The sequence below is a fragment of the Onychostruthus taczanowskii genome, unplaced genomic scaffold, assembly GCF_017590055.1.
Source record: "Onychostruthus taczanowskii isolate IOZ18803 unplaced genomic scaffold, ASM1759005v1 scaffold53, whole genome shotgun sequence".
Lineage (NCBI taxonomy): Eukaryota > Metazoa > Chordata > Aves > Passeriformes > Passeridae > Onychostruthus > Onychostruthus taczanowskii.
In genome coordinates this window covers 4,214,754-4,241,937 of record NW_024502902.1, presented here as the reverse complement: position 1 = coordinate 4,241,937, position 27,184 = coordinate 4,214,754, and the positions used below count along the sequence as shown (strand labels likewise).

The following is a 27,184-nucleotide window of genomic DNA, read 5'->3' as shown; positions in this document are numbered from 1 at the left end:
CCGCCATTTCGCCTGCCCCCGCCCTTCGCTCCCAGATTTCGCGCCACACCGCTGGGGGGGGCAGGGGGCGGAGCGCCCGGCCAATCAGAGGCGGCAGCGGCGCCGCGCGCTCCCTCTCGGGGCGGGGCGGGAGGGCGGCTGCGGCCCAATCGGCGGCGGCGCGCGGCGGGCGGGCCAATCGGAGCGCGCGCCCTGAGCCGGTTTGGTTTCCGCCGCGCGCCGCTTTTGCCGCGAAAAAGTTGGGAGCGGGTTCCGGCCGGGAGCGAGGTGCGGAGCGGCAGGGGATGGGGATGGGGATGGGGATGGGGATGGGGATGGGGATGGGGATCGGGTTGTCCCTGGGGCACTGCGGGGAAATAGCGCGGCCCGTGCGTGGGGCGCGGTGCGGGGCGCTCGGCGGGGGCGATCCCGCGGGGCGTTGGGTGCGGGCGGGCAGGAGGCGGCCGGGGCTGACGCAGCGCTCTCGCCCCGCAGCGGAGCAGCAGCCGCGATGTCCGGCTTCGACGACCCCGGCATTTACTACAGCGACAGTTTTGGGGGAGACGCACCCGTGGACGAGGGGCAGGTTCGGAAGTCGCAGCTGCAGAAGCGGTTCAAGGAGTTCCTGCGGCAGTACCGGGTGGGCACGGATCGGACGGGCTTCACTTTCAAATACAGGTGCTGCTGTGGCCCCTTTTCTCCGTCTGAGCCTTGCCCATCCCCACCTGCACGTCCAATCTGCTCTTAACCTCCCTCCTGCAGTGCACTCCCCACAAACACAAAAGCCGCTTTGTCTCTTCTCGTAGGCCACAAAGAGCTCAGTATTAAGAGATGCTTGTATTTAACACGATAGAAAAGTAGAGATCTGGTGTTCTCACAAAATTTTAGGCAGCCAGTCAGTGGAAAAGGTCGCGATAGAGGGATCCACACTTCCAGGCTTGCACTTAGTTCTGAGATTCAAGGGCTGTCTTTGAAGCTGTAGTGCTTTCTGGTTTGGAGAATTGTATGTATCCATTAAATCAGTGCACCACTCTCCACGTATGCCTTCCAACTCTGTGAAGTTCCATTGGCCACCCTTTGCTTATGCAGTTTGGAGACAGTGTTGAGAAAACATGGAGATACATCATAATCACGGGTTAGAACAGTCTTTCACCCCTGAGTTTCATTAATCCCGGCATTTTTAAGGAAAATGTTGTCTGTTCTGTTATTTCCTTTGTTTTAAACCACATCTTATGTATAGTTTTTATCCTATGTAGAAATTTTCTCATTTCCAGTAAATACTTTACATTGCCACTGCAGCACTGGTGTCCCTGGTCTTATGTCACCTTTCAAAGTGGGCTTGGATGAAAGATTACCCAGCTTCCCCTGGAACTCACCTGATTTTCCCTGCTTGCTTTCCAAACCAAGGACTCCATGCAGAGCCTGCCTTTTCTGATCCCTGCTTGTTCTAAGGCCGCTGTGGGTGACTGGTGCTTTCTGCCCTGCAAACCTTTGCCACTTCCTGTCTTCCAGGGATGAGCTCAAGCGGCATTACAACCTGGGGCAGTACTGGGTGGAGGTGGAGATGGAAGACTTGGCCAGCTTTGATGAAGATCTCGCAGACTATTTGTACAAGCAACCAACAGAGCACCTGCAGCTGGTAAGGATGGAGGTTGGCAACCTAGAATATTGTCACGAGAGCAGCTCTGATGTTCTGCTGTAACAGACCCACTGACAGCCCATTGTTCCCTCTCTAGTTGGAAGAAGCAGCAAAAGAAGTTGCAGATGAGGTCACTCGTCCTCGTCCCTCAGGGGAGGAGGCTCTCCAAGACATCCAAGTGATGCTGAGGTCGGATGCCAACCCAGCCAACATCCGCAGCCTGAAGGTGAGGTGAAGCGTGTGGGTGTGATTGCAGGGGAGCTTTTGGGACCTGGTCACATGGCTCAGGACACAGGTCACTCACTAATTTAAGAGCAGCGTCACTCTGCAGGTGAAATCTGACTGCCAAGGGCTGTTACTGCTGGGTCCTGCTGCAGGGACATTAGTGGTGCTCCGCACAGTGTTCTGTCCTTCGCTCTCATGCTGTGTTGTTTCCCATCCATCTTCCATTGATGTTTTTCTCACCTTCTCTTCGCCTTTCCCTTTTCAGTCTGACCAGATGTCCCACCTTGTGAAGATCCCTGGGATTGTAATTGCAGCAACCCCCGTGAGAGCCAAAGCCACCAGAATCACCATCCAGTGCCGCAGCTGCCGCAACACCATCAGCAACATCGCCGTGCGCCCGGGCCTGGAGGGCTACGCTCTGCCCAGGAAATGCAACACGTAAGGCCTGACACAGGCATGCACCAGCAGCCTGGAGGGCGAGAAAAGACTGCATTCCCTGCTCCTGCTGCGCCCCATGCATTGCAGAATCTGCTGCCAGTGGGCAGTTCTGGCGGGCAAGTTCTAGCTGTCCCTCTGTGGTCATGCTGGTTGTGACCCTGCGTGGTCAGTGCTGCTTGCAGTGTTGAGTGACACCGTGTACAGGGAGTTGGTTTTTTTTTCATAGGGAGTTTCGCCTCTTGTACTTAAAGGTTCACTCCTGCCTCCAGCTTCCTGTCCCATAATGCTTTGTTAAGTTGCTCTCCTCTTTTCCAAACAAACTCCTTGCTTCCACATTCCCACTCCTGAGTGAGCTGTTTTGTGTTGCATTCCTTGGGGATGCTTTTCTACTAAGCTTTTTGTCCTGCTTTACACCTCCTGGTGCTTCTGAGAACTGTGAGCATTAGACTGCCATTGTGCTGCAGCTCTCGAGGCAGCCGATCCTGGTGGGTTGTGTCTTTGGGCTCATACCTGCCAGTATTTATTTTCTGCACCTGAACTCTAATGCAGCTTGAGATGGGTTTGGGCTAGGGATCACTCTTGTGTGTGGTCTGTACAGCACCTCGCTCCTGATCCCTGACTGCATGAGTGCCTCTACTCTGGGATTGCCCTACCTGAAAGCCCTGCTTGGAGTCAGGCATCAGTCGTGTCACTCTGAGACAGCAGCAGGACATGGAGCTGCTCTATGTCTCAGAGAGCTTGTAATCTAGCTAGGCAGATATGGCTTGAGAGACTGGGAGGTGGATGTCAGCCTTGTGACATTGCTAATTGCTTTCTCACCAGAAACCACTTAACATTTGCTTCGTGCATGAGGTTGTAAAGAAAAACGCCCTGCCGTGTCACTGAGTCTGTGCTGCTGCCTTCTGTGTAATTAATGAATTACCTTCCCTGCTTAGAGCTAGCAGGGGAGGGGTGGGAGGCAGGGAGAGTGCTCAGACAAGTGTCACCCTGCCTCTGGCTTGTTCTCATGTACACATTTGGCACTTGTAGAAGACGAGACAGAGGGCTTGCTGGCCTTTGGTCTGCCCTGTGTGTCTGCCCTTAGCTGCTGATGTGGCACTGCTTGGAAGGGGCAGCTGCCCTTGCTGTCGCTGCTGTCCCCTCCACAGGAGCACTCCAAGGGGTGACTCTTCAGTGCTAACAGCCTCCCCTGGTCGATCTCTCTGCACAGAGAACAAGCTGGCCGCCCAAGGTGCCCTCTGGACCCTTATTTTATCATGCCAGATAAGTGCAAGTGCGTGGATTTCCAGGTTCTGAAACTGCAGGAGTCTCCAGATGCTGTGCCACACGGGGAGATGCCCCGGCACCTGCAGCTCTACTGCGACAGGTACTGACACCGCCTTCCCGCCCCGCCCCTGCTGCCTGTGGCTGCTGCCAGCATTTCCCACCACCATCCTCTGCTTTCCCGTCTCCTCTTAGGTACCTGTGTGACAAAGTTGTCCCAGGGAACAGAGTCACTATCATCGGGATCTACTCCATCAAGAAATCTGCGCAGAGCAAGAACAAAAGCCGTTACAGTGTGGGGGTGGGCATCCGGAGCGCTTACATCCGCGTGGTGGGCATCCAGGTGGACACGGAGGGCTCAGGTGAGGGCAGCTTTTGGTGTGCATTTGGTCTGTGTTGGTAGCCTGGTGTTGTTGGTAGCTGGTGTTGACAATCCCCTCCCTGTTCCTGAACAAGGTGATCCCTCAGCAAGAACTGTTTGAAATCACAGCCTTCGTCCTTCTCTGCTGTTTATGTAACAGAAGGTTCAAGCCATTCCTGGGACTGACTTGCCCTGGGTTCTCTGTAGTCATGTCCTGTAAGGCTTTTTCTCATTCATATTAAATGAGGAGGGCTCAGCCTGAGTCCTTTAGGGTGTTTAAGTGAGAATCTGCTATGCCATCCCTGAGGGTCCCAGCTGAAGTCCATGGTTAAGATTGTATTTAAAAGATGGTCCTGACTGTAATTCTCCCTCTGGTTCCTGCAGCGCCGCTTTGCCCAAGATCCTTGCTTTTTCTTATCAGCCTCTAAGGACAGAGCCTGCCTTGCTGAGTTAGCAGATGCTTTCCCTCTCCACCCTTCCCACCTGTTGGCACTTGGCATGATTTTCAAGAGGGAATTTTGGTTGCAGTGCGTGTTGGGGGAGTGATACAGTTTCCTTTAAAACCTCCATTTGTTCTCTGTTGCATTATTCCCCTCATCCCTGTCCAGGACATAGCTTCAGTGGCTCGGTGACGCCTCAAGAAGAGGAGGAACTTCGTCGCCTTGCTGCCATGCCCAACATCTACGAGACCATTGCCAAGAGCATCGCACCCTCCATCTACGGCAGCACTGACATCAAGAAGGCCATCGCCTGCCTCTTGTTTGGAGGCTCCCGCAAGAGGTGGGGAAGAGTCAGCCTTTGTTACCAAAGTCAGTGTTTTGTCATCAAAATCAAGGCTCACCATCTCTCCTCCCTCTCTTCTTCCCAACCCCATCACTCCAGGCTCCCGGATGGCCTGACCCGCAGAGGGGACATCAACTTGCTGATGCTGGGGGACCCTGGCACGGCCAAATCCCAGCTGTTGAAGTTTGTTGAGAAGTGTTCGCCCATTGGGGTACGTGGCTTGAGGTGCCCACTTAATAGGGCACCCTTTACTCTCTTCTGCTCCTGGTCTAGCCCCAGAGACAAGACCGTGGTCATGGCAGACACCTGCCTGCGCATCCACAGGCAGACTTGCTGGCTGAGGCGTGAACCGCCATTTCCAGTACTAGCCTAGAAGGGATGGGGAGTGAGGGAGGGAAGGGGAAGAAAGAAGGTCATGCCTTTTATTATGCTGTGAGCCAGGGTGTTTGCAGATATCCAAAGACATGCCTGGTGGCGTTGTTTATTGTTGAGACTTGATCAGCAGAGGGGCTGGCTGGTCAGGACAAATTAAGTTGACTGCATCTCAGGCACGGACCTCCAGCTTGAGCCCAGGCACAGAATTATGTTTTCAGCTGTGTTTTTTTGTAGTCTCTATTAAACTCAGCCTCTGACTGTATTGTTCCCTCCAGGGGCAAACAAAGCTAATGCAGTAGCCCACCAAACAATGAATCACTCCCTCTTCTGTACTTAATATCTGTGTTTGTGTCTGCATGCCCTGTGGTGTGTCACAGCTGCTTAGTCTGAGGCTTGGGATGAGGCAATAACCCTGCTCTTTATCCAGCATGTCTGCTTTTTACATGTGCCGAGGGCTTTTCCTGGAGGTTCTTCCCCCAGGAGCTCTGGATTTTGTGGTGCCAGGGATGTTTTGTCTCTCTGCTGGAGCGGTGGGCTCTTGGGTGCTGCTGCAGCTGATGTACTGTCCCTTTCCTTATTCCACGTGCCACTAGGTGTACACCTCAGGAAAAGGCAGCAGCGCTGCTGGCTTGACTGCCTCAGTGATCCGTGACCCTGTCTCCAGGAATTTCTTCATGGAGGGAGGAGCCATGGTGCTGGCAGACGGAGGAGTGGTGTGCATCGATGAGTTTGACAAGGTACCTGTGGGGCTGCCTGTGTGGGAGTGGGAAGGAGAGCCCTTGGGATACCAGCTTGTCCCAGCAGAGCCCAGAGCTGCAGGAGGAAGGGCAACTCCTCTGAGACTCCCTTACTTCCTTTCAGGGAAGGTCAGGGGGATGGGGTTGCAAGGGAATTCAGTCTGCCCTCACAGACCTTTATGTTGGGGGTCACTCAGTGAGTGTGTAGCAGAGGTCTGGCAGAGGTGACTGATGGTGACTTTTTCTCCTTGCCTGGTTTCTCTCACCTGGGATGCGAAGATGCGGGAGGATGACCGTGTGGCCATCCATGAGGCGATGGAGCAGCAGACCATCTCCATTGCCAAGGTGAGCTGTGGATTGAGCATCCTGCCCTGAGGTGGGAATCTGAGAGCCCAGCAACCAGCAGTCACACATCTTTTGCCAGAACTGCCCATTTTAGAGCCCAGGCAGTGGTATTGATGGTTGCTGGTGTCGCTGGTCTGAGACCAGTCTGCCCTGCCTGGAGGCTTTGGGCAGCCTGAATTTCATGGCTTCCCCTTTCTGGTGGCTGTCAGGCTGCACCTGCAAACCCATTGCTTTGTGCCATGGCTGCCCAGGAGGACTCAACCCTGTCTGCCCAGTGTTTGTCTCAGATCACAAATCTGGGGTGAGATCTCCTCTGCCTCTGCCCTTGACAAGAGGTTTTAAAGGAAATTACTCAGTGGTCAAGTCTCAGCTGAAGCCAGTCCCCTTCCAGAAGGACATGTGGGTCTGGCCCCACCATTACAGAGCAATCGGGTGCTACTTTTTTAAATGCAAGTGATTGACAATGAGTCCTTGAAAATGGCTTTCAACCTTCCACTGAATAATGACCTGCTGTGACATGGAGGTGGTCTTGACACCATCCTTTTTTTTGCCTTTACCCACAGGCAGGAATCACAACCACACTCAACTCCCGCTGCTCGGTTCTGGCAGCTGCCAACTCTGTCTTTGGGCGCTGGGATGAGACCAAGGGCGAGGACAACATTGATTTTATGCCCACCATCCTGTCCCGATTTGACATGATCTTCATTGTTAAGGATGAGCACAATGAGGAGCGAGACATGGTGGGTTGAGCCACGCGGGTGCTGCTGGGACTCACGGTGCCCCTTTCTTTGGGAGGAGGAGGAGGCAGGGGCGTTCCTGCTCTCTGACTGCCTTCTGCTTTCCCAGACACTGGCCAAGCACGTGATGGCCTTACACGTGAGTGCCTTGACGCAGACCCAGGCCGTGGAGGGCGAGATCGAGCTGAACAAGCTGAAGAAGCTCATCTCCTTCTGTCGGACGTGAGTGATGGGCGTTTCTTTGGCACTATCTGGGCAGTGGAAGGCAGTGGTGAAGGGCAAACCACCCGGCACTCTGGATGCCCTTTCTCTTAACTCCTGCCTCGAATAAAGGGTGCAAGAGGAGCTCTCAGTGGTGCTGCAGCACCCGAGGGCTGGAGGGGTGCCCAGGGGACCCTCCCTGGTGGCGCTGCCTCCAGCTCCTGTCGCCCCTTGCAGGAAATGTGGCCCCCGGCTGTCGGCAGGGGCGGCAGAGAAGCTGAAGAACCGCTACATCCTGATGCGCAGCGGCACCCGCCAGCACGAGCAGGAGAGCGACCGCCGCTCCAGCATCCCCATCACTGTCCGGTGAGCAGCACCCCCTCCTTGCCCCCCAAAACCTCTGGGATTAGGGCTGCGTTACTGGGCTGATCCAGGAAGGAGCTGGGGTGTGAGGGTGTGGCCCTGAGCCCTGCAAATGCTGTGGCAGGGGACAGGAGGTGCATGGAGTGGGATGGCAGGAGTCAGGGGGAAGAAAACACCCTTGAAAGCTGCAGCAGAAAGCAGGGAATGTCTCTGGCTGCAGGCAGCTGGAGGCCATTGTGCGCATTGCCGAGTCCTTGGCGAAGATGAGGCTTCAGCCCTTTGCCACCGAGACAGATGTTGAGGAGGCCTTGCGGCTCTTCCACGTGTCCACGCTCGATGCGGCCATGTCAGGCAACCTGTCAGGTGAGGAGGAGATATTCTGTGCTGGGGGTAGGAGAGACATGCTGGACCTGGCTGCTCAGGGCAGGGAGAGACGAGCTCCTCTCTCAGGACCTGGCTGCTCAGGGGCAGGTGCTGGACCTCCTTCCTGAGCAAAGGCAAAGCCATGCTTTTGGCAGCAAGGGGCCATCATGGCTGTGGGGCCATGCCTCACAGGGAGGGCAAAGGCAAATGCCACTGAGCATCTCCTGTGCTGCTCAGGCCTCTTGTGGTCCCAAGGGCAGATTTTAGTGCTGGACATGGTTCCCTAAACCTATTCATCCTCTAAGATCTTTTTCTGTGGGCGTGAAGACAATGTTTCCTTGGGTAGCAGCATGGAACAAAGGGTTTGAAGAAAGCTCCAGCAGTCAGGTGCACATTCAGTTCTGTGGTTGGAGCTCCACAGCCTTTGATGATGGAGTTGTTCATGGGTTCCCTGCAGTCTGTAAGCTGTGCAGGTGTGGTGGGAGGCACAGGAGATGGGCATTGTGTCCTGGAGAGTGACAGCTGGGCGGCACAGAGAGCTCACACAGCGTCTCCCTGCAGGGGCAGAAGGCTTCACGACACAGGAGGACCAAGAGATGCTGTCCCGCATTGAGAAGCAGCTCAAGCGGCGCTTCGCCATCGGCTCCCAGGTGTCGGAGCACAGCATCGTCCAGGACTTCATGCGGCAGGTGGGTCAGGACTCCATGGAGGGCTTGGCTGTGAAACCAGGGACCCCAGGCTGCTGCTGGGGCCGTGAAACCCCTTCCTCAAGAGTGGACTGGCGAGCCTTTTGGTCATGCTTTAGAAGTTGTTTGTAGGGAATGGTATACAATGTGATTGCAGAGTTTAAGGAGACTGAGGTAAGTTTCTGCAAAAGCTCTGAGGGCTGGGGGTTTGGGGCTCTGGGTTGGGGTCCTACCCTTGAAACCAGAACTGTTTGATTTGTGTCACTGGCTGCAGTCAGACCTAAGGCAGGGGAAGGAAACATCAGTGTCTTGGGCTATTGGGCTCGCTTCTTTTAGAGAGTCTTAGCCAGGCTTTAGCAGAGGTTGCAGGTTCCTGCTGAGCTCCTGTCTGCTATTCCATTGCCCATATTCTGCTGGCTCATTGTCCCCTGCTCTCCCCTTTTGCAGAAGTATCCAGAACACGCCATCTACAAGGTGCTGCAGCTGATGATGCGGCGGGGGGAGATCCAGCACCGCATGCAGCGCAAGGTCCTGTACCGCATCAAGTGACCTCCCTGTCCCGGGCTCCAGGAGGGAGCTGCTGCTGCTTGACGCCTACCCAGGAGCAGGCAGAGTGCCCCTGGGAGCTGGGGCCTGCTTCTGAAAGCTTTTCCTTGGAGACCCAAAAAGCCCCAGGCCTCCATCTTGAACCAGGGTTTGTGTGGTCAGGGCGTCCCTTTTGTGCTTTGTTGCTGTGTCATGTCCATGTTTCTTTGAACTCCAAAAGCTTTTAGTTTGTATTAAAAATAAAACCTGATATATTGGTAGCTTGGAATCTTTGCCCCTGCGGGGCAGAGGGGATGGATCCCCTTCCTCCTTTGAAGGGGGTGCAGGATTTTGGATAGAAAGGTGTCCCTCCTGCCTGCCCTCCCTTATGCACTTGCTCTCACTCAGGCTCCAGCCTCATGGGCAGCACCAGCAGCCCTGAAGGCAGAAACTCATTTCTCGCTCAGGGTTTGTCTATTAAGGCACAAAACCTGTTGGCACAAGCTGTCCAGTTGGGCTCAGCAGTGCAGGAGGCACTTTACCACTCCCTGTGTGCAGTCTGCTGCTTTCTTCCCCCTCAGCCAGTGGCAGTGAAGGAAATTATTGGCTCTTTGTTCCCTGCTCTTTGCTAATCCATCTTTGCTCTCTTCCAGGGCTGCAGCAGGGACACCCTTTACCCTGCAGTGTTAAGGGGCTGTGTGAAAGTCTTGCTTGAGGCATGGGCAGAGTTCCCTGCTTGCTCCAGTGAGGATGGAGATGAAGGATAATTCCCATGAGCTATGTGCTGTCCTCCAAGTAGTCCCTGCCACCTCCTCCTTTATGCCAGTGGTCTTGGGGTAGACTGTCCCACACACCAGGAGCCTCTCCTGGACACTGCCCCAGGGTGCCCTTGTGCAGCTACTCACCCTTCTGCATTTGCAGCACAACCTTGCACTTAAAAACTTGGCAGATTTTTGTTATTTCTAGCAAATCAGTACTGGCTCTCTTCAGTGTTCTCACAAAGATGTATGGTGGTGGGTCCCTGCTCTCAGCAGCCTGGGGCCACCTTGGCTGTGAGAACAGTGGTGGGGGCCTCTGAAGACAGCAGAATGTTGGGTGAGCAAAGCTGCTGCACATGTGGACAGGCTGGTGCCTGTGTCTGCTTTCAGGCTGAAAAACCTCAAGAGAGGTTTCAATAGCAACAGAAATGTTCAGGGCCAGCAGAGGGTACCAGAGCCTTGAGGATGCCAAACTGTGGCCCTGCTTGTGGCGCTGCCTCCTTCTCCTAGAGGGAAAACCAAGGGATCCCAGTGGGCTGTGGTGTGGTGTGCACTCAGTCTGGCAGCTGCCACAGGAGGGCTGCGCCCCCTGCAGCACCTGGGGGTTCAACAACATCCCTCTGCTGCTGGGTTTTGAGAGGCACATGGTGCACTCCTTATGTGGTTGTGGAGTTGGAAGTCTGGAGGGGCTGGGTGGTGGTGGCATGGGAAAGACTGGCTGCAAGTTAGAGAAGCAGCCTACTGCTCTTCATTCCCCAATTTTTTTGGTTAGGGATGGCCTTTGTGGAGGGCTAGAAGGAAGAGAAGGCTGACCTAGACTTCCAAAGAATAGGCCAGGATAGGTCTCATTCTAGTGATTTTATTGCCCCATGTTTTTGCATGTGCCAAGCACCTTGCAGTGTTTCTTGGACCAAGCAACGCTGGGGCAAAAGGGGGCCCCTTTGTTTCCCCTTAGGGGAGGAAAAAAAAAGGGCACCTTCTGTCCTCACTGTGCTCCCTGCATGGAAAAATAAGAGAAGGATGTTGCTGCTCCAGGAGGGGATCATCTCCAGGAAGAAGAGTAATTGGATGTGGGAATAGCAGCCACATCCTCCCCTAGAAACCAAAGTTCTCAAGACCACCGGTGTCTGTTAGAGAGCATCCTGCCCTCCTCACGAGCTTGCAGCATCAGGAGTGCTCTCAGAGCAGGGCCAGCACAGGCCCGAGGCAGCAGCATGTGTCCTGGCTGTTTTTCTGCCATGGCCCCTGCAGAGCTGTAGTGATGGGTCCTGCAGGTCCCTCAGCCCCTGCCACTGTCCCACATGTACCTCTGTCCTTGCTCTGAAGGTACAGACAGTGTCTGTCTGCGGTCCTTCTTCCAGAGGTGCACAAGAGCACAGCAAACAGCGAAGTGAGTGTGGGAGTAAGGATTAATGCTGTTAATGCTGCCTCTGGAGGAGGCTGAGCCTCTGTTCCCAGGCTTGAACAGAACACCCGGTGATGGGGCTGCGAGGGGAGAGAGATGGGCAGAGGGTACAGGAGCACAGTGCAAAGGGTTCTATTTTCCTCACGTACCTTCCTCCCCTCCTTCCCTCCTTGCCTCCTTTCTTCCCTCAGACACCCCCTCATCATCACCATTTTTTTTTCTGTGCTGGAGCAATAGGACATGGCTGGATTTTGGCTGCTGCTGGCTGCCAGAGGTGGTCATGTGTCATTCAGAGGTTTTAAATGAACCATCATCTCCAGGAACATCAAGCTGTGCCGGGCGTTGGCAGGTGTGGAGGTTGGAAATTCTAATTTTTAATGTTGTATTCGTGACATGATAAGAGCTGAGGTAGATTTCTCTGCTGGGGATCAGAATGATTGATCTCTTTGTGCCAAGAAATGTGTTGATTATATGGTATGGGGTTATGTAAGTGTACATACGATGTGAAACAACATCGGTTAGCAATTAATGCATGCAGTGTTATCACAAGGAGCGGAGCTGGGATGTGCACAACTGATGTTGTTTGGAACTTGAGATCACTGGTTCGTGCTGGCTTGTGTTGAGCAAAGCACTGCAGGTGGAAATTGTGTGAGGAACAGCAGTTCTCAATTGGGTAGGTGCATGGCAATACCTGCTTGATAAAGGACCATCATCCTCCTGGTGAAGGTGTCTCTTCTTGGTCTCATCTGAAGTTCTGGCATGCTGAGATTTGGGATAAAATCCCTGTCCAAGTGTTGTTAGACGACCAAAAATACTAACAGAGAGAGCAAAACCAGTCAGGCTTAGCCACTTGGATGTGAGCAGCACAGCATTCCCTTACCTAGCCTGCTGACCTGACCCTGTCCCTTCCTCACCTCAGTGCTGCCTCTGGCACAGGAAGCCCTTTCCCTACCTCTGGCTTGTCCCTTTGGGAAGCACAGTTGGATAAATGTAATCACCCCAAACCAGGCAGGCACCAACAAGAACCAGGTGCCTTTGGCTCAAAGCTTTGGGCTGTTGTAGAGAACTTTGCCACAATGAATTAGTGCCCAAAGAACTCGCAAACTACATCTAATTCGGCGTGAGATGGGTTAATCTGTGTGAGTGGATCACTCCAAAGAGATCCAGTCCACTGGGCTCTTGCCAGCATTTTTGGTTGTCCGAAGACATAGCCTTAAGCTGCACCAGGGAAGGTTTAGGTGGGACATTAGGAGGAATTTCTTCACAGAAAAGATGCTTGGAATGGGCTGCCCAGGGAGATAAGACTGGACGTGGTGCTTAATGCCATGGTCTAGTTGATATGGTGGTATTAGGTCATAGGTCAGACTTGATGATCTCAAAGGTCTTTTCCAATCTAGTTGGTTTGTGATTTGTGAAGCTCATCAGAATATTTCTGTGAAATGTCAGTGGAGCTCCACTACTGTAAAATCCAGCAAAGCTGAGTCATCACATCTGCACCACTCAGATTTCTTCCATCTCTGTGTGGGATGAGAGCTGTTGCAATGCAGCAACATAACCTCTGAGCATGTTGTGAGTGTCACTTCCTCCATAAAATAAAACAGAACCGAACTGCAGAGTCCTGAGGGCTATTGCTCAAGGATGTGAGATAAACACTGGCGACTGGGATATGCTGATATGGGCAATGTGAGAAATAATCTCATGTGGTCCAGCAAGCACCAATCTCAGACAAATGAAGTTGGGACTCCTTCCTCCTTTCTGCTGCTGACTTGGTTGAGCAAGTGACTTTATCTCCTTGCCTGTTCTGGATAATAACCTTTTTGGAGCACAGATCACTTCTTACCATGATTTTGTGCAGTGCCTGAGAGAGCCAGTAGCCCAGTCTCAGTGGCAGAGTTTACCTGCTGGCTTAAGTAAGATTAATACATTCTAGGGCTTCTTGTTAGGATAAGAAATTCTCTCCTGCAGGCAAATTCCTGTGATTTGCTCTGGACAATGCCAGAAAATATGAAGAAAGCAAGGAAGACTGTGGTACAGCAGTGCTGTGCTGCCATGTGGAAGAGCACACTTGTCATGGGTCGGGATGCCTGTGAAGGGCTCTGCTGGGTGGGGCTCTCATGCTGAGCCTCAAGTCCTCTAAGTTTGGTTAGCAGCCTGTATCTCCTAATTCTGGGCTAGGTTCCTTCAAAAGCCCAAACCATTCATTCTCCCACAGCAGTGACATACCAATGTCTGCTACTGCTCTTTGTCACATTTTGCCATCCTTTTGCAACATCCTTTGCTCTTTCCTGGACACCTCTGCTCCAGGTCTCTCCCAGCAATCCCAGGCAATCTATTTACTCCTCCTCCCCTCCACTTCTAGCCTCATGCCTGCTCTCTCTTCTCATCTGCAGGGTCATCCCCTCCTATTTCCCTTCCAGGCCATTGTGGTCTGTCAGCAAAAGCCTCCCTGCTTCACAGGCAGGCAGGACATCGGGATAACTTGCTGGATCAACTCTCAGCACTGCCTGTTAGAAATAGGACACCAAGGGACATTCCTCAGAGAACACTCCCTGGACCATCTGCTGCTTCCTGGCCATTCTTCTTCTTGCCCTTCAGCTTTCACCCAGCCAAGGTGCTCCACCTCTCCCCATTATTTATCTTCACCTTATCTTGCCTCCCTTTTTTATTTTTTCATGAAGTTTTTTTTTATTTCTTTTTCTCAGACTAGTGTGTGGATAATTTGGCCAGAAATCCCACAGATCTCTGGCCAGGGATGCCAGGCAGCACTGGTTTATAAGCCTTCTGGACCCTCAGAATAAAAGCAGGAGCACTATCCTGCTTGCCTTGATTCCAGTACCCACAGACTGTGCTGAGTGGGAAACAGGTCTATCCATAGCTGGCCACATGCTGTGTGCCCGTCAGCACCCAGCACCTCTGCAGTTTAAATATGCATCTATAAATAGGTGCACAGGCATCCTTCCCTTCTGGAAATCCTTCACTTGATAGAGTCTGTCAGGTTTCAAACTGCACCTGGTACTTTTTAGACTTTGACACAAATGATCAAAAAGGTGAACTGCAGTTTTTCACTAGGACTCTGGAGCTAAGTGCATAATGTTAAAGATATTTATAGGATTTTTAGAGAAACAGTTGACAGCTCATCTCGTCTAGCATACAGGTAATATCACTGTCCTAGACCCGTGCACCAGAATAAGGTGCACAGTATACATTTTCAGTTATCTTCCATTTGTGTTTTGTTATGACGAGGTCTTTGGTGGTCTGCCCAGGAGGGCAGACTGTCACCAGTCTGGGAGGTTTGTCATTCATGTGGGTCCAGCAGGTGAAGGGTGAGGGCATGAGCTGGGGAGAACCAAAGACACAGAGGAAAACAGCTTTGCCAGCACCACATGGCTCCAGCAAACTGCTCAGTGCCAGACTCTGCATACCTGATGCTCATTCCAGATCTTTTGGCAGTGTAGCTGCTGCAATGGGGGAACTACAATGTCTCATTTACCTGGCTTCTCCTGAGTCAGGCAATTAAAAAATATCATGGTTTCCACAGTAACATCACTACTGCCACGCTGCACCAACATCGCTTTACTGTGCCCTACTCAGGTACAAATGCAACTTAGACTAATAGATAAATCCCATGCAAAGAAGGTGAAGCTGCTGCTGTTGCATCTCCTGCACTGGAGAAAAGGGTAATGCTAGGTCAGAGGACCAGCTCAGGAGAAGCCCAGCATCTGAGTCCCTTCTCTATGAGAAAAACCAGAAGACCTATTTGTTTGTGGCTCATGCTGCACGCCCCAAATCCAGAGACATAATTTACAGTCGTGACCCCTTCACCTTTCTTGCTCCTCAGAGGATAAAATGGTTTCCTGTTTATTTCAAGGGGCAGCTGTTGTATCCACAGGGGAGAGCAGCATTCATGGTTAATATGGCTGATGTCCAGACACGTTTTGCAGAAGTTGCTTGTTTGTTTGCTGGGCTGTCCAGCAGCTGCTGAATGTCCTGTCTTTGGGAATAGGAGACTCCCAGGCGATTCTCAGATGCTAGAGCATGGGAGAGGACTTGTTCCCCCCACACTGGGATCAGCAGGCAGGGAAGAGGTCCTGAGGTCTTTTTCAACATCTGCCATGTGCTGAAGTATTTTAGGAACTATTAGGTCTTCCTTTGACTTCTTCACCTGGTTCATGTGAGGCCCAGAGATGTTCTGTGTTGCCCATGGGAGAGCAGAGGCAATGCTCTGCCTTGGGGTCTCATAACCTCAGTAAATGCTGCTCCACATGAATTGGGGTTCATAGCCAAGGCTATGAGACATGCAGGACCAGTGAGAGAAAATTCCTGGAGTCAGTGCCCAGAGAGGCAAGAGAAGTCTTGAGATGTAGACAATCCCAAAAACATTATCACCATGGGAGTCGCTCCTCAGGCTGCTTTTGTGGTCACTTGGACAGAAGAAAATGTCCCAGATGTGGAGGATGCAGCTCCAAGGAGGTTCTCTGCCAGACATGCCATCACCATAGGCCATTTTTTGATCTCCGTCAGCTTGGAAGAGGCAGTTCAAAGTGAATACCCATGGGAAGGAAGCATCAAGGACAATTAAATGCAAGAGAAAGACAAAGCCTGATGCCCTCTGTATGTTTCTCTGTTGACATCAAGAACACTTCTTATGTTTACTTTTCTTCTTTGCATCTGCTTGCCAGGGCTGTGTTGGCTGTTTATGTTTTTTAATGCTACAGTGACCCAGATTTGGAACAGACAGGTGGTGATCCAGGCAGTGGGTTTGTATCTGACTCTGCTTATGCAGTCAGCTATGAAATGCTGAAATTGAAAGAAATTAAAGCCTAATCTCCAGTGACCCATACACAGGCATCAGAGTCACCATCAGTCTGGAACTGGGGCACTGAGATACAGATTGAAAAGTGGAAACCTGGCAAGAGCTGGCCTAATGAATCAGTTGTGCCCTCTGGTCAAGCCTTTGCTGGTACCTATATTTACTCATTGGCTTTGCTTTCCAGCAGCATATCCTGTGTGCACCTCCAGGCTGGAAAAGGTGCTGCCTCACGGGCATTGCAATAGCCAAGGGCTTTGGAGAACTCCTGTTGAAGTGGTAGTTTGCTTAAAGCATGTCATCCGCCTGCTTGTGACATAACAAGAATGTGAATGGTTCTGTTCTGGGTCACAGCAGGAGGCAGGTGAAACCTGTACTCCAAATCACTGTAACTTCTCTGCTAGTTAATTTCTCTGCTTCTTCTGGCCACTTTTGTGGCTTCCCTCATGTGAAGGTGCCAGCAGCGCAAAAGGAGCAGTGAGAGGCTGCCCAGGGCACCACTGGGTGCTGGGGGAGGCGAGGGAAACACAGGGCTGGTGGGAGCAGCTGGCAGAGGAGGTCTTGTGTACAGCATGCCAGGGCAGCCTCACCTCCCAGTCCTAAACTGCTTCCCAAACTGTTGTCCAGGTCTGTTATGCTCATTGCTGGTGATCACATTTATTGCAGCAGGATGTCAGGAAGAGTCCAGATCTTTGCCTCGCTATCTGGAAAGAAGTAATCCCTGCTTCAGTGCATTTCAGCCAAATACACTGACAAATAGCAGAGGTGAGGACTGTAATATGTTAGTGAGAGAAAAACGGACTGCAGCGCTTCTCTGCAGAAGGAAAATTGGTTTCTGTTTAAGCACAAGTTAAATATCAGAGAAATGATGATCTTACAAATGAAACATAACACCCCCAGGGGCTTATTCCTGTATCAGCCACTAATTTACTGTATGACCTTCAGTAGCTCATTTAATCTCTCTCTGCCTCCATCAGTTTTTTGCCAAACGAGCCCAGTGACAAATTCCTTTCTTGCAGAGGTCTTGTGAGGACTATGCATCTCCACGAGATCCTCACGGGATATATCAAAGGCAAAGTGTTTTCTCAACGAGATCTGATTTCATCTCCTCATTGATGTAATGTGGCACATTAGCTCCTTGTGCTAAGCCTGGAGCCTCCCACTCAGAGCCCATCCCACCTGCCTCACATGAAGGCGTGTTGCCCTTCCGCAGCCACTTCTCAGCACACTTCCTTCCTCTCCCCTGCTTCCTTGGATATCTTTTTAGCCTCCCTAACACCTCCGCCCTTGCCGTAGCTTGCCGGTCTTCACAGAAGAGCCCTTGCCTTGGCACAGATAGGCAGAGCCAATCACTTCCCTTTAAAGAGAGATGTTGCCTCAGCAACCAAAGTTTTGAAGTTGGGCAAAGTTCTGAAGAAAAATCCCAACCAATTGTGATGGGAAATGACACTCGGGAACAAATGTACCACGTTGCCATGGCAGCCGGAATATTTGCACAGAACTTGGTGTTTTGAAAATATAAAAAGACTGTGCTTCAAATGAGTCCAACTAACTTAATGCCTTTGTCAGGTAGCTGCACAATGCCAAGGGTCTGGCATTTGTGTTTTATACCTGGCATGTCAATGACTTCATCATTTCTGAAATGAAAGTAACTTCTGCTCTCAGTCTGACAGATGAGTATTTGAGAACACATGTTCTTCCAGGCTGCCTAGTCTGGTATTGATCTGTTAGGGTTATTTCTGTCATTTGAACTCCATCAGTTCTTGGTTGTCTTGGTTTCCACATCTGTGTTTCATCTGTTATTTCATTTGGTGCACTTCTGTGTCTCAGTGTCTGGGCTAAAAACAGCAGGTGATTTGTTCAAAGGCATGGGTCCTCTTGCTAGAACCAGTCGTTCTTTTGAGCCATGAGGTGCATGAGTGGCTTTCAGGGAACACAGACTTTTTCATTCAGCTCTGTGAGCTGAACCAAACATGATTTTTCTCCATCAGCTAGATGCCTTCTCCTAATTACAGCGAGGAAGAGGAATAATCAGCCTGAAGGTATTCCTGTGTCTGTTAGACAGACTCACTTTGCAAACCCAAATGTGAACTGAATTCTTCTGAGAGTCTGTAAGACCATCCAGATCTGGAGTTCATCACCATTTGCCCTAAAAAGGCTTGATTCTTGTTTGGCAGCTTCTTGGTAGGGCTTGCTGTGACCTGGGAAGTAAGAGCAGAAGGAGGATGAGAAATTGAATTTTGGTGATCTGCTGCTGTTATTTTTCACTGGTGCAGGCAGCCATCCCTCTGGTAAAAGCAGGCTGGGTAGGAAAAGGAGTATGAGATGCAGCAGGGAAACAGGCCCTGGTCTGGTGCTGGGAAGACTGAATCCCAGACAGTTCATAGGAGGCAGATTCTCAATATTTAGCTGAGAAATAACCTGGGGCTCTGACACCACATTTCATTCCTTGCTGATGAAAAGGTAATCATGGGAACAGCTCTCTCAGCTGGCCAGAGCAAGTATGACTTTGGCAAAGTCAGCTCTCCTCTGTTGGCAGAGAAACACCTCAGCTGAGGATCCACCATGCTGCGGGTGCCAGACGGGTCCCCAGATGCCAGCTTGGGCTGGGTGCACGCACAGAGCACGGTGACACGAGGACTTCCCCCCTGGGCTGGGCCACAACTCAGAGATCACATTCCACCATCATCTGGGACTTTTCTTTGCCCCTTGTCCAATGGAATATGTTTCTAATTGCCCAAGCCTCCCTTGCATGACATCATCTGGGCTTCTGCTTCATCATCCTTAGCATCCTCCCCATTGCCCTGGGTGGTCCCGCGCTGGCTGCTCTGACTTGTAGGCTGTGTGGGAGTGACCTAATTTGGAGAAATTGTGGGAGAGGCATCAGGAAGCCCACAAGGAAGTGGGAATTTCTGAGCTCTTTGGCAAGGGCTCAAGCCACATATCCCTCCCCTGCAGCTCCTGGGCACTCTTCCCTGGGTCATCTACTCCCCTGGTCCATGTGTGCATCTCACCCCAAATGCTTCTCTCCAAGGAGACAGTTTATCTCAAGTGCTTTGGAGAGAGGAGTCACTGTTCCTAATTACTCACCAGTACAGAGGTTTCTAGTCTCTCATTTTCCCTTGACAGTTTTATTATGGAATTTTTTTTTTACTCTGGGCTCTCTCCTTTGTGTTTTTGTGTGGCTTTTACAATAGGGGCTCTTCAGTGCTTGCTCTCAAGCAGCTCCAGTGAGAGACTGGCTTCAGACAAAACACACAGCTGCCTCTGAGGAGGCAAGCAGAGAAATGCTGGCTGTTCCATAAAGGCACGCTCTGCTCAGTCCCAGCTCCCCAGCCTCCACTCCTACACCTGCCTGTTCCTCTCTTGGCCTCCACAACTGCTGCAGACTCGAGGAATGGAGTCAGTCCCATGCCTGGTGACAGGTTCCTCTTTGCAGCTGTTCTCAGCCCATGGCGTTTGGGACTGCAGGGCTATGAGCTTCATCCCTCATGGAACTCCTCTCTGCCCCTCCACCTAATTACTCCTTCTTATCTGCTGTTTGTACAGAGCCATGTCAATAGATGGAAAGGTGTGGTATGTACCCAGCAGATGAAGATGGGATCTGGAAAATAAATGGAAAGAATGTGAGGTCACTCTAAATACTCACTTCAAATGGATCCCTTGATCTGAGCCTGTTGAGGTCTGAGGCAGTTTTGCTGGAGATTAATGCCACAATTATTTAATAAAGAAATTGTATAAAATCCATAGTCATTAGTACATTTGAGATTGTTCTAGTTTGCTAGACGAGTAAGTGCCTACAGCAACCCCATTTAGGAGGTTTATTTTGTGCTATGAGGGCTAAATATATTTCTGAACCACACACTTTATCGAGTTAGACAGAAGCCTCTTCTCAGTCCATGTAAGAAAAAGCACAGAGAAGCATCATTAACCAAAATTAAAGTATTGTCCTGCACATGATCCTGTCCACCACATATTGTTATTTTGCATCGAATGGGTCTGTTTCCTTTCAGTGTACAGGGTATAAGGATATCACAGTCGCCATGTGAGATCAGGGCACTGAAAATAGATTTTGTGTACCCCAGCCTAAGGCAGTCAGTCTGCCCCAGCAGTGAAGGCTTTCAGGGAGTGGGATCTGTGTAGGGTCTTCAGATAAGGAGTGAAGGTCTGTTTCATGTTATGTTAGTATTTTTTGCTTGTGTTGTAATTTCTTTTGGAAGGGATGAGTAAAGTTGAATTGGTGGGAATGAAGCAGAACTGGTTTTCTAGAGAAGTCCCAGTGGATCCGTGGTGGTTGCTTTGCTAATCCTTTATTGCTCAGAGTTTACTCACTCTGTCCAGAGGGGACCTGATCAGCAGCAGCAGAAGCTGCCTCGCCGGACAGAGCGTGGTGACATGGATTTTTCCCAGGATGGTGAAGATGGCCGTGTGCCATTACCTCTGACAGCTCCTCACAGGGCCTGTCAGGAAGATTTCTGCTCCGTGGTTGCCTGCAGTTTTGGTGCTTGGGCTTTGATATGTGCACAAGTTTTTGTGTGTGTGCACTCATCTGTAAGTTGTAAATTACTGTGCTGCTCAACCAAAAGACACTGTAGCTCCTTCTCAACACCCTTGAGAACTGTTGGCTGGAAACACTACCAGCATAAATAACCAGGGACACCTGCAATTTCCCACATCCCAAAATAGGAAAATGGCTCCAATTTCTCCCCATACTTTATTTTTTTTTTTTTTTTTTTTTTACTGGGGGCTTGTGACTGAATGAATCCCTGCTTTCTGGTCTCAGCAATTGGCAGAAAGCACTGCTTATAGTGTGTTACAGATGTGCAGAACCAGCCCCAGTGCCAGGGCTGGAACAAGGCCCTGCCACCCCTGGTCTGCTGAACTGTAGCTTCAGGAATTTATTATAAAGTCAGGGAAGGAGGAGGAGGAAGAAGGAGCTGAAGATCACATAGGATTTTGGTACATGTGTGACAGAGCAGAGAGGGTGGCATCACTGACAAGTGCGGCAGAAAGAAGGAAAAGGGGTAGATGAGGAAGGAGAGATTAGGTGTTGGTTAGAAGGAGCTTCTGGAAATTTGCTCTCCACCTAAAAGCTGTCTGTCCTCAAACAAGGCATGCTATGACACCCCTGAGGCAGTGGGACTGGATACATCCCAGCTTCTTGCAACCAGGGCAGAGCTGTTCTTGTGCCCCAGGGCTGCACTCCCTTCTTGCGTGCACCGGGGGCTGCTAGCTTGGCTGTGCACTGATCCGGCCTCTGCCAACACCAGTGTGAGAGGCAACGTAAAATGGGTTTTCCAGTAACTTTCCTCAGCAGATCTCCCATCTCTCACACCAGGAGGTCCAGCACCTCCTCTCAGGACAGGTTTGCACCCAGCCCCAAGCCTGAAGACGCCGCTGCTTTGAGGAGACAGTGGCAGCGTATCTCCCACATCCAGAGGAACGAGCAGAAGACAGCAGAAAGAGAGAAAAGCATGTTGATCAACACCCAGGAGCCCCTGAAATCAGAAAGGAGGTGGGAAGCGTTATCTCTGAGTATTGAGGCCATCAGTCTGGAGCTGGAGTACCGCTGAGTGGGGCAGGCAATGACAGGTACACAGAAATAAATGACTCACTCAGGAGAAGGTCAGCCACGCTTGATTTGCCAGAGCCAATTTGTGGCGAGCGTGCAAGCTGTGGCATGCAGCAGTGACCACTTTCAGAAGATTCGTTTTGAGGCCACTGTGAATCTCACTTGTTGGACAGCATTGCCCTGAGAGCTTTCAGCCAGCAACATCTCACCCTGAGGAGGGCTGGGGTCCTTATTGTCAGGCAAGGCTGGTCAACACATGGAAAATTTTAGTGAAATCAAAAACATTAGGATTTTTGTCGCTGTCATATTTTCTGAAAAATCCTTTTCCATGATTTTTTCTCCTGAGAAGCCTCAGAGGAAAAGAAAAACAATCATTATCTGCTGCTGTGGAATTCAACAGGTGCATCTTTCATTGGTCCATGCGGATTGTTTTTACTTGATGACCAATCATGGTCCAGCTGTGTTGGACTCTCTGTCTGTCATGAGTTTTTATTATTCATTCCTTTCCTTTCCTGGCCTTCTGATGAATTCTTTTCTCTATTATTTTTAGTATAGCTTTAGTATAGCACTTTTTAATGTAATATAATATCATAATATAATAAATCAGCCTTCTAAGAAATATGGAGTCAGATTGATCTCTTCCCTCATCCTGGGACCCGCGAACACAATGACAGGTTTTTTTTTTTTTGCAAAACTTCATTGTTTGCTTTCTCACAGAGAAAAGGAAAATGCTAGAATTTCAGAAGAAAAAACCCCACTTTAAAATTTTCAATACTTCATTTTCTACCAAATCCACGAGTGGAAATTGGTGAAGATGGCTTCATGAAGATGGATTGAATGAAGATTCATCTTGGAAGGAATAAAAGAGGTAATTTCTAAACACATAAAGGAAAAAGTGAGATGATTTTCCACAAGGGTGTTTTGTCATGCTGTGTTCCATGTCTCTCAGTTTGCACAGAGGGTCAGTCCATGAGTACCCACTTAGGACACCCTTTGGTGACAACATCCTCTCAGCAGAATTGTCCTGGGACAGCTCAGATAACAGAACAAAACATTTCTTCTTCTAAAAACAGCTCCCAGGCAGTCTCTGGGCACTCTCAGTCTGATTATTTAAGTGGAGTTTGAGTACAAGATGTGATTTGGTCATTACAAACTCCCACCCTTAAATAAATTTACACTGGTGTTTCACAGGAATGTTTACTCCTGCTTCCCTCAGTTCCAGACATTAAACAAATGGGTTTTGCTTAATTAAAAGCACTCTGCAGGGGTGCTCCCTTAGCTGAGAGACGGGAAATGAGGAAAAGAAACAAATGGGGGAAAATGAAATGTATTTCTTCTCTTGGAACTGCAGATCTGTGTCAGGATCTCCCACTCCACAATTTCTTTTTTAATACATGTTGGCTTAAAGTTAAAAATTTAAAAATCCATAAAGCAAACCAATTCATTTTAAGTTTCCCATATGGACCTCAAAAAGAACAAGATATTCCTTTGTACTGCAGCACAGTTGGGAGTCTTCCGTTATTTCTTTTTTTTTCCCCCATTTTTTCCTCCCCTGCTCTGGCAGAGTGGGATGTGTTTCTGAAGGGTGTTATACCTCGCTCTCCAAAGCAGGACTTTCTGTTCCATGGCAGAGAACAAGCCCAGTTGAGAGGGGTCAGGACATTTAGGGACAAGGGTAGCGTACATGCTGTACTCATGGAAGAGTGCTCTCCAGAACCCTGGATCCTGAAGGCGTGGGAGCCCTTACAACTCCATGATTTCCAAGGCAGGTTCATGTGATTCATGCCAGTGGAGCTAAGGTGAATGGAAGGTAAAGAAAGAGGTGGAGGTACAGCCTGAGATCCAACTTTGCCTCTTCCAGCAGGTAGTTTTCCATAAGGAAGAGTACAGCGTGCAGGCTAAGTCCTAAGTGGTGTTGTCTCAGAAGAACCCTTCTGAAAATCAGTAGTTACAGGAATTCCTGAGCCAGGAGATGCCTCTGGGTGCTCCGTTTAATAACCACCAAAGAAGCCAGCTACAGCTACCACAACACCTCATCAAGAAATTCCACTGGAGCAATAATGAGCATTTTTTGCCAAGATCCAGAGAGCTCTTAGTGCTGTCATTTTAACTACATTTTTATACTTGACCATTTTCAAAACACTATAAAATTATACAAGAATGAACTGAATGCTGTTCTGCCTATGTTGGATTGTGAGCTGGAGCTGAATTTGGTGTTTCATTTTAGCCTCTGTGTTGCTAGAGAGATAAATACTCCCAGCACCCTGATGGTGAGCAAAAAAGCCTCCCAATCATAAAGCAAATTGAGAAAACAAATAGCTCTCAACTCTGTTATTATTTATAAGATGAGAATATTTCCTATTCTTATGAAATAATGTGCGAAGCTATTTTCATAGAAAACTTTTGCAGAGCATCTCAGTGCTGAATTCTATGACCAAAAAAGGGTTTCTTGGTGTTTCTGAACTGCTTTTCCTAAACCTAGGTAGTACATAGGATTTTTTACTGATCTTGGACACTTATTTGGCTCCAGAACACATGTCAAGTCACAGTGTTCTGGAGCCAAATGGTGTTCCCAGAGCCTGTCCTGGTACTGAGCTTACCCCTTCATATGCAAGCAAAGGTTACTGTGGAGCATTCACCTTATGAAAATGCTCCTAGAGTGATGGAAGAGGAAAAAGTTTAAACAGCTGTTGAGAAAAGAGGGTTATGCAGGAGTGAAATATTTCACATAATAAGCAAAACTCAAGAAGTAAGCCAAACACCAGGAATAACAAAACAACAGAAAGAAAAGCAGAAATATTTTGAAATACATCAGTGCATCCTCACAGAGATGCCCTTTAATCAACCTAGTGCCATTGGATTTGTTCTCTCCTCACCATTTAAGGAGCTCCTTGCATTTTCTGTGCATCATTGTGACATTGATCCTGGCGTGCAATGAGTAATTGTGTTTTCTTTCAGTGAAAATTTCCAGCCCCCAGCTTGGTTTCTATAGCCATGTTCTTGTAACCATTCTTGAGAGGGTGCCTGATATTGTTCCACTTATTCATTAATAACATGTGTTGTGGCTTTTTCTGATGTAAACATTGGCCATTCTTTCATTAGGTTTTTAATAAACTTGTCCACCACCACATACATTAAGGTGAAAAATTATCAATGACCCCTTTTGCAAGTCATTAATGATGACACGCAATTTGGCTGATGAATCACGAGTTTGCTGTAGATTTAGGCTATGTTTGTGTCCATCTCAGAGGAGTCTGTCCCCTTCTCCATGGTAACTGCTCTGCCTCTGACATCACTAGCCAAAATAGAGCATGGAGGTTATAAAATCCTGAGGGGGTGTGGGGTGGGGAAGAGTAGAGACAGACGGAATGAAAATACAATTCAATAAAGGAAACTTCCTTAACGCTTCAGTCACCGGACAGTGCCCCATGCAGGCAAAATATGTCTGAAATCTGAGAAACTGGGATATCAGGATTCCAGAGCTCTAGATTTGTGTGAGGTTATTGAAACAATTGGGAAAGCAAAACAATCTGTGACTTCTTTTTGGAGTCATGAAGAACTTTATCCATATAATTTTCTTTTTTTGGCGTCAAAAGTGCTCTTCATCACAAAGAGGGTAGTGAAGAGCCTGATGTTGGGAGTCAAAAAAGCTCTTTGACAGCTAGGGACAGCCACAAGAGCAGGAATCGCAGGGTAAGTGTACTACAACAGATGCCAGTACCACTCAATCTTTATGACAACTTTTACCTGTGGCCTGGAATGCTGCTTTTCTAAAACCCAGACCCCAGAAGCCATGAACTAGATGACAAAAAAATAAAAAAAGGAAGAAGAAGAGAAGAGAAGAGAAGAGAAGAGAAGAGAAGAGAAGAGAAGAGAAGAGAAGAGACCTTTTAGGTTAAAAGAGACAAATATAACAGAATAGATCAACACAGAAATTCAAAACCGGAAGGGAAAAACAACGAACCCAAGGTTTCACAGCCATTAACGTTTCACAGTTCAAAGTACAACTGGGAATTTGCTAGGCCCCAGTGTGGTGTTCTGGAGCCATCAGTACCGCAATTCGGATGCCACTGGAGGACAGGATTGCTCAGAAGGCGTGCTGTGGGTGGGGGAGACAGTGGGACTGGGGAAAGGTCAAGAGAAGGGCAGGAGGTCGAGGCTGATCTCTGTTCATTTGGACAGGGCTGTTGGTCTTGGGAGGGTTAAGTGTTTCCTGGGGAATGGAAACTCAGCTCAAGCCTTGTCAGAGCTCTGACATGACAACACATATAAAATAAACACCAGTGGAGTGTTAAGATAAAGCACACACACACCAGGCCTGTGCAATGTCGGGACCGTTTTAGATCACTTCACAAAGCTATTATTCCTTTTTGACTTGTATTTTTAGCCAGTTTTAAACGACATGAGGACTGCTTCATTTAGGGGAAAAAAGCTAATAATGGAGCCATATATTTTCTTATTGCAGCCCTGCTTTATTTACACTGAAGGTATATGAAACCCTCTTTCTTTGAACAAAACAGGAATGAAACAGCAGCAAACAGTTTCTTGGTTCACAACTCTGAGGCAGCATTTAGTCCCAAAACATTTTTCTCTATATTCTGTCGTTCCTGTGTTTTCCCTTTCTCAGTGCCAGCATTTTTCCCCCCTCATAAACCAGATGTAGCAGAGGTTTTGTTTATTTTCACTGTAATAAAATGTCTTCTAGGAAATTCAGAAAGCAAGTTGTGCAGTGAACAGCAGAAAGAATGTAATGTGAGTTCCTGCAAATTTGTACCCACTGTCCCTGTCTCTATATCCACTCAAGAGCCCAAACAACACAGTGATCATGTGTCTGATCTCCATTTGCAGTTTGGCTTGATTGCATACTGAACAGGAAAAATAACTGTTAAATTTATGCTGTGGCCTCCCCCTCAGCACATTCCTAGCTTGAATATCTCCACTTGGTCATTGGTTTTCATGCAACTTGTAAGAATTTGTTATGTTTGAGGCTTTCACTGCAGAAACTAGGGAGACTGATGGCCAGACTGCATTGTCTCATGGCTTATTTCCTTGGGACAGCGAGATGAAAAACAATAAATAAATCCACTCTCTTTTTTCAAAAATTATTATTATTATTTCAATAAAATAAAATAAGGAAAGAAAGAAATAAAAAATGAAGTGAAGAACAGAGGAAGGCAGAGAGGGAAGGAGGGAGCAGTATGGTGAACAAAGCAAAAATTACATTTTAAGACAATGTGAGAGGGGAAAAGAAGACAAGTAATGAGAAGAAACAGAGATAAAGAATCAAAAGTAATCTACAGATAATTTAGGTAAAGGAATTTCACAGTGGTTATTTTATAAAATGAATTTAAACTGCAAATAAGGTGCAATTAAATCATGTTTCTCTATTAAAGACAAATATTAAAAGATATGAAAATTTAGTTATGCCGTCTGCAGAAACAGCTGTCAAATATCAGCTGTTTCTGTTTATTTTGGTGAATGTGAGTTTGGGCATTGAATGTATGCACAGCATATATATTAAATTATATTAAGAGGACAGGTGACACGATTTGGTCCTTTGCCAGGATGGTTTTAGCCAGGTGCTTAAACATACATGTTCCAAACATGGCTGCAAGGATGGAT

The 27,184-nt window shown here is 49.0% G+C and overlaps 1 protein-coding gene across 4 annotated transcripts in view; it reads left to right on the top strand.

The window, feature by feature from the left end:
• MCM5 (minichromosome maintenance complex component 5) overlaps positions 1-27,184 on the top strand; it is a 42,521-nt gene that overhangs the window by 1,565 nt on the left and 13,772 nt on the right. Inside the window, exons 1-20 of one of the 4 annotated variants that reach the window (XR_005953542.1) lie at positions 369-657; positions 1,492-1,618; positions 1,716-1,844; positions 2,109-2,281; positions 3,492-3,647; positions 3,740-3,906; positions 4,514-4,685; positions 4,788-4,899; positions 5,657-5,800; positions 6,080-6,145; positions 6,709-6,885; positions 6,992-7,104; positions 7,321-7,449; positions 7,667-7,809; positions 8,371-8,498; positions 8,943-9,189; positions 11,421-11,540; positions 13,574-13,794; positions 21,329-21,582; positions 22,280-22,430. Coding sequence is in view for 3 of the 4 variants with exons in the window: in XM_041416700.1 (XP_041272634.1) it covers positions 491-657; positions 1,492-1,618; positions 1,716-1,844; positions 2,109-2,281; positions 3,492-3,647; positions 3,740-3,906; positions 4,514-4,685; positions 4,788-4,899; positions 5,657-5,800; positions 6,080-6,145; positions 6,709-6,885; positions 6,992-7,104; positions 7,321-7,449; positions 7,667-7,809; positions 8,371-8,498; positions 8,943-9,044 (2,205 nt within the window). In the remaining variant the exon portion in view is untranslated. Of the gene's footprint in view, positions 1-186; positions 268-368; positions 658-1,491; positions 1,619-1,715; positions 1,845-2,108; positions 2,282-3,491; positions 3,648-3,739; positions 3,907-4,513; positions 4,686-4,787; positions 4,900-5,656; positions 5,801-6,079; positions 6,146-6,708; positions 6,886-6,991; positions 7,105-7,320; positions 7,450-7,666; positions 7,810-8,266; positions 8,283-8,370; positions 8,499-8,942; positions 9,190-11,420; positions 11,541-13,573; positions 13,795-21,328; positions 21,583-22,279; positions 22,431-27,184 lie in introns of those variants that run through there. The other 3 variants (XM_041416699.1, XM_041416700.1, XM_041416701.1) reach the window with 3 other exon arrangements.